This window comes from Symphalangus syndactylus, chromosome 8, assembly GCF_028878055.3.
Source record: "Symphalangus syndactylus isolate Jambi chromosome 8, NHGRI_mSymSyn1-v2.1_pri, whole genome shotgun sequence".
Taxonomy (NCBI): domain Eukaryota; kingdom Metazoa; phylum Chordata; class Mammalia; order Primates; family Hylobatidae; genus Symphalangus; species Symphalangus syndactylus.
Genome location: NC_072430.2, coordinates 132,268,945 through 132,275,895, shown reverse-complemented (window position 1 = coordinate 132,275,895; position 6,951 = coordinate 132,268,945). Strand labels below are relative to the sequence as shown.

The 6,951-nt window shown below is 44.7% G+C and overlaps 1 protein-coding gene across 1 annotated transcript; it reads right to left on the bottom strand.

Annotated features, from left to right (window-relative positions):
• Positions 1–1,352: 1,352 nt before the first annotated feature.
• Positions 1,353–1,679, bottom strand: LOC129487298 (small cysteine and glycine repeat-containing protein 2-like). The gene has a single exon (XM_055287897.1). It carries the CDS (start codon positions 1,677–1,679, stop codon positions 1,353–1,355), a length of 327 nt encoding a protein of 108 aa, XP_055143872.1.
• Positions 1,680–6,951: the final 5,272 nt, after the last annotated feature.

Genomic DNA, 6,951 nt, shown 5'->3' with positions numbered 1-6,951 from the left:
TTGAAAATAAGAAGTGGGGCCCAAGGTGGATATAAGAAGGCCAGGAGGGCTAAGATAAATCCCAAATCCAATGTTCATCAATGCCTACGCAGTCAGTACAACCTGATGGCATTAATTTTGTGGTTAGGGAAATGTGAAAGCGAAATCGATAATACCACAGTTCTAAATGTGCACTGTTGGCTGAATTTATGGTGTAGTGGGGGGTGGTAAAAATTAGGCTTCTAACAAAGGATGGAACTCTGCCCTCCAGGCAAGGAGTAAATGGCCCCAGCAGATGGAAAACTAAAGCAAATCACCTGCATTTTGCAAATAGGTGTGCTTCTGAAAATTTGTTTGAATTAGTTCCTTGTAAATAAAACAGGATTTTTGAATGCATTCAGGAAGCTTGTCTTTTTTTTTTTTTTTTTACAGAGTCTCACTCTGTGGCCCAGGCTGGAGTGCAGTAGCACAATCTTGGTTCACTACAACCTCTGTCTCCTGAGTTCAAGCGATTCTCCTGCCTCAGCCTCCTGAGTAGCTGGGATTACAGGTGTGCACCACCACGCCCGGCTAACTTTTTTGTATTTTTAGTAGAGATGGGGTTTCACCATGTTGGCCAGGCTGGTCTCGAACTCCCAACCTCAGGTGATCTGCCCGCCTCGACCTCCCAAAGTGCTGGGATTACAGATGTGAGCCACCGCGCCCGGCCCAGCTTGTCTATTTTTTAATGGAACCTCCCATCTCAAAACTGAATACAAACTGTAGAGAGAAGCTGGACATTCAAGTATTCTGTTTGGTAACTAGAGTGCACAAACAACAGAGGCAGGAAGCTACTCTCAGGGTCTTTAACTTGCTCCGCTATCACTGCCCATCCACCAAAGGCTTTCTAAGAGAGATTAAGATTTTCTAGAATGTGAGATATGTTCAAACCAAAAACAAAGGCAAAGATAAACTTTTAATGATATATTTTTATCTATTAGGAAATTTAGAAGGTAGCTATTGACAAATAGGAATACAAGACAGAAAAGGAGCAGAGAAAAGCACACTAATGGAAATGAAATGATCATGTACATCAAAAAGTCTGTTGGGAATCATGATCCTCTTTGATTAAGCTCAGTGATGTAGACTCTTCCTGAAGAGGTAGGTTATCCTCATGTCTTTGTTTTGGCTGCTTGATATTAGAGAGGAAACTTTTCATGTAGGGAGACTGGAAACACCCAAAGCAGAAAATACATGACCCCAGAATTCAGGAGCAAAGTTACAGCCCAAGAGCATAAGTGCTAGGATACCCAGAGGATGGGTAAGGCAGGTGAATGGGGTGAAGAAAAGTCCCCAGCATATCCTGCCACAGGACAGAGGCCAGGCCAGCCCACCTAGCAGCAGCATTGCTTCTGGCAGCAGCACTTCTGCTGGCAACAGCCCTTCCCACAGCCACAGCCACGTGAGGTGCAGGTGCGGCGGCAGCAGCAGATCACGGGCGTGCTGCAGCAGCCCCCACAGCAGCCGCGGCAGCAGGGGCAGCAGCTGGAGCAGCAGCCCACCCGGTAGCACCTGCAGGTGGTGCAGCTGCCACAGCCACCACCGCCACCACCGCAGCCACCACCGCAGCCACCACCACAGCCACCACCACAGCCACCACCACAGCCACCACAGCCACCACTGCAGCGGCCACCGCAGCCACCACAACCACAGCAACCCATGGTGTCAGTAGAGAGGTCTCAGGTGAAGTGAGAAGAGAGGACTCAGGAGAGGTGAGGGAGATAGGATGCCTCTTTCTGCTGGGGGTGGAGCTTATATACTAACTCTGGGGGAGAATATTGACCTAAGACTCCATGCCGCTTCCCTGTTGCTTATGCAAATATCCAAAGCAGAATCTCACATGGCCTTTTGGACACTTCCTTAATGGGTCCTTCTGACTTCAAAAACTTGCTAAATTTAGCTTTCACTTGTTTTTTTAAAGCCATCTATCACATAGAACAGTAAACGTCTAACAACTCCCTTTTCTTTTTCTGGTCATTGTAAAAGTCAGAGTGGGGTTACAATTTCCCTTAGCTATTGTACATTTCTCCATTGTATCAGCCCAGGACAAAGATTTTTTCATTCCTACATTATTTGTAACTATTTATTAATTTGCAAAACATCCCTTTAGATGGAGGAGAGCACTTTGAATATGGAAAAGGAAAGAGTGGTCTCAGGTTATGTTATTTTGTCCTCCCCAGGCAGAGCTCCTCGGCTATTTGCTAGCCCTGTAACATGAGTCAGGACTCTCTGATTCAGAGAAGAGGGGATCCTGCATTATCAAGGGTTATGACAGGCATCCTTCGTGTTGTGCAGATGATAAAAGCACATCCTCGGCAGAACGCTTCCAAGCCACTTTCCAAACTCAAAGAGGCTTCTGTTATCATCAGCCTGTTAAGGAAGGAGGATAATGCTGAAGGCATGTTTCTGGCAGTCCCCGGGGCCTGGTTGATCCTGGACCAGTCCCCCACAGAATGCTAACTTGAAATGATTACTTCCAATTGGCCATCCCTATGCAGACTACTCTTTCCTGTCAAAGGAAAAATGAAAAGGAAAAATAGAATAGTGAAGGCCATCAATGAAATCTACAGGTTCTAGCCCTGTGTGTCTGTTCTCAGAATATAGTGCTCTTATCAGTCACCCCAGGCCATGCCAAGGAGCACAAGACAAGGAGAACCCAAGAGTCCTCTCAGGTCCCCTCAGGACCCAGAGTTGCAGGAACTATGGTTCCCCTGCATGATGGTAAATTTTCTGTGTCAACTTGACTGGGTAAGGGATGTCCAGATAGCTGGTAAACATTATTTCTGGATATGTCTGTGAGGGTATTTCTAAAAGAGATTAGCATTTGAATCAGTGGACTGAGTAAAGAAGATCACCTTCACCAACATGGGTGGGCGTTGCTATGGTCTGAACGTGTTCCCCAAAAGTCACGTGTTGGAAACAATCTCAATGCAATAGTGTTGGAAGGTGGGGCCTAATGGGAGGTGTTTAGATCGTGAGGACTGTGCCCTCATGAAGGAACTGATACCACTATAAACGGGGGCCTGTGAGGTCGTGTGTGGTGGCTCACGCCTGTAATCCTAACACTTTGGGAGGCCGAGGTGGGTGGATCACTTTATGTCAGGAGTTCGAGACCAGCCTGGCCAACATGGTGAAACTCCATCTCTACTAAAAGTACAAAAATTAGCCAGGCATGGTGGTGGGTGCCTGTAATCTCAGCTGCTCAGGAGGCTGAGTCAGGAGAATCACTTGAACCTGGGAGGTGGAAGTTGCAGTGAGCCCAGACCACACTCCAGCCTAGGTGACAGAGCCAGACTCCATCTCAAAAAGAAAAAAAAAAAACAAGGGCCTGTGAGAGTGAATTCACCCTCTTCTGCTCTTCTGCCAAGTGAGGACACATAGTTTATCTCTCTCTTGCCCTTTTGCCTTCTATCATGCAAAGCTGCAGAAAGGCCTCACCAGATGCCAGTGCTTTAATCTTGGACTTCCCAGCCTCCAGAACTGTAAGAGAATAAATTTCTGTTCTTTATAAATTACCCAGTCTTAGGTATTCTGTTATAGCAACAAAAAATGGACTAAGACAGGTATCAGCCAGTCCCTTAAGGGCCCAAATAGAACAAAAAGATAGAGTGAGGGGAATTCTCTCTCCCTCCTCTTAAGCTAGAACATCCATCTCCTGCTCTCAGACATCAGCACCCTGGTTCTTCAGTCTCAGTCGGACTCTGATTGGGACTTACACCATTGGCTGCCCTTGTTCTCAGCCCTTCTGACTTGGACTGAATTGCACCACTGGCTTTCCTGGCAGAGAGCAGATCATGGGACTTCTTGGCATCCATAATCACATGAGCCAATTCCCATAACAAATCTCATTTATCTATTCATGTTTCCTACTGGTTCTGTTTCTCAGGAGAACTCTGAATAATGACACCCTGGAATAATATTACGATCTGGATCTTTTTTTTTTTTTTAAGTTGGAGTCTCGCTCTGTCACCGGGGCTGGAGTGCAGTGGTGTGATTTTGGCTCGCTGCAATCTCTGCCTCTGATGTTCAAGCAATTCTCATGCCTCAGCCTCCCAGGTAGCTGGGACTACAGGCGTGTGCCACCACACCCGGCTAATTTTTTGTACTTTAGTAGAGATGGGGTTTCAGTATGTTGCCCAGGCTGGTCTTGAACTCCTGAGCTTAGACAATCCACCTACCTCAGCCTCCCAGAGTGCTAGGATTACAGGCATGAGCCACCGCACCCAGCCATATGAGCTAGATCTTTAACACTGGCCTTTCTTCAGATTAATTTTTAGTTACTGTACAAGAAGTCTTAAAGATTACTTTTTTGAGAGTGCAACTGTGTACTACTTTTCAAACCAGAAAGATAATGAAGTGGTTCAGCACTGTGGTTCTGTTGTACAGCCCTCTAAGTCCTGCCTACACTTAGTTGGCTTCAGGTACCATGTTTCAAGGATGAACCCCTGTGTAAAATAATTAGTTTTTGGTTCATATTTTTCCCTCAAATTTTGGAATGTAATAATTTCCTGCCAATGTTTGGTAATTTTTTCCAATATTCCAGATTAAAGACAAAACAGTTAAATTGCTTCAATAACTATATTGTAAAACATACATTGAACTAGCACTTCTTCCATGCCTTCACCTGGTAGACGTTTCTTTCCAACCCTCTAATCTCCAGGATTTGTCTGTTTTTACTTAAAGAGGCCCATGAACCTCTACTTTGATGCACCATAATACTTTCCCATCATATAAACTTGCAGGGAGCAGTGTACTCAATTTAACAAACAGTTGTTGGATTGTCTTCCTCTTAGGAGAAAGTGGCTCTGCAGGGCACTGTGAGAACCTAACAAGATGAATCCACAAGCTCCCAGTCTGATAAGAAATGCATGAAAAGAAATTCCAATAAAAGCACCTGCAACAAGAACCCTAGCGAATGACTTTCTTAGATGTATGGGGAAAAATAAATCAAGTCTGATTGTCTGTGGGAGAAGAGGAATTGGAAGGACTCTGACAGGGACTGTCTATCACAGGAAACGGCTTCAGTAAAGATTGGAGACAGGGGGCCGAGCGCGATGGCTCACGCCTATAATCCCAACACTTTGGGAGGGTAAGGCAGGCGGATCACCTGAGGTCGGGGTTTGAGACCAGCCTGGCCAACACGGCAAAATCCCGTCTCTACTAAAAATACAAAAAATAGCCAAGCATGGTGGCAGGCGCCTGTAATCCCAGTTACTCGGGAGGCTGAGGCAGGAGAATCAGTTGAACCCAGGAGGCAGAGGTTGCAGTGAGACAAGATTGCGCCATTGCACTCCAGCCTAGGCGAAACTCCATCTCAAAAAAAAAAAAAAAAAAAGAAGATTGGAGACAGGGAAATATGAGGAGTAGTCGGGAATCACCTACTTGCAACTGCTCACTGTTTTCCTACCAATCCTCCATACAATTAGGTCAAAATGTAAATTTCAACATGTAGTGAATGTGCTAGAAAGTGTATTTATTGGCCACATGCAGTGAATGTGCTAGAAAGTGTATTTATTGGCCGGGTGCGGTAGCTCACACTTGTAATCCCAGCACTTTGGGAGGCCGAGGCGAGCGGATCACGAGGTCAGGAGATCGAGACCACGGTGAAATCCCATCTCTACTAAAAAAAAAATACAAAAAAATTAGCCAGGCGTGGTGGCGGGCACCTGTAGTCCCAGCTACTCGGAGAGGCTGAGGCAGGAGAATGGTGTGAACCCGGGAGGCGGAGCTTGCAGTGAGCCAAGTTCACGCCACTGCACTCCAGCCTGGGCGACAGAGCAAGACTCTGTCTCCAAAAAAAAAAAGAAAGTGTATTTATTACAAGTCAAGTAGTGAGAATTGTTTCATTAGGTTTCCCCACCCCCACAGCCAACTTTCAAGCCAGGTATTCAGATAACTAATGAGGTATGAACAAGTATCACAGTAATGTGGAAATTGCCATTCAGAGGCTCTGCTCTTGATTGAATCAATATCAAATAGATTAACAACAATTAAAAGTTTCTTGTTTTCTCTAAACAAAATTGAATTATTTGCTTGTATCTTGAACGTTGTAACTGGGTACTTTTTCTATATTTTGTAGATAGTGGGAGAGCACGCTTATTTAAGAAAAAAAAAGTAATCTGTTTCTCTTTCCTTCTTATAGGAAAGGAAAGAAGGGTTCTGTACACTGCTACACTGCCCTAGAGGAAAAATAGACATTAATGGACGTGGCAAAAGGATGTCCATTAGGGACACTTCACAGAGCCAAAGAGATGGTGGATTGCACAGGTTAAGTTGAGAAAAGGTAGACAGAGGTTGAAGAAATCTGGACTCAGGGCACTCCAACATTCTGGTGAATCCTGGACCAAGTACCACACATATATGCATATTAATATATATATTATATGTTGTATAAATGTGTGTATATACATACATATACACACATATATATGTATGTATATATATATAGAGAGAGAGAGAGAGTGAGAGAGAGAGAGAGACAAGAGTTTTGCTCTTGTTGCCCAGGCTGGAGCACAATGGCACAATCTCGGCTCACTGCAACCTCCACCTCCCAGGTTCAAGCAATTCTCCTGCCTCAGCCCCATGCATATATTTTTAATTTTAGATGTAGGGGGTACATGTGTAGGTTTGTTGCATGGATATATTGCCCATTACCATATTTAATACTAACAATAATGCCTTCCATTGTAAGAGGAATCCCAAAGAGTAATTACCCAAAGACTAGACTAGACTCCTATACAGATCACAGATACCATCTAATAGGCTCTTTGCTTTTCTTGAACTTTTAAACCAAAATTAGAAAAAAAAAATGATATTGGGCAATGACTAGAACTCATTCAAAGTGTATTTGCATTCAGATTCACCTACGTACAGGCAGGCAGCTCTGCTTGGCTTCTTGGGGATACACAGTGGTACCAAGCCCCAATCAGCCAA

Excerpts from the sequence above, each read along its gene's own strand:
- LOC129487298 (XM_055287897.1), bottom strand. The coding sequence starts at position 1,679 with ATGGGTTGCTGTGGTTGTGGTGGCTGCGGTGGCCGCTGCAGTGGTGGC.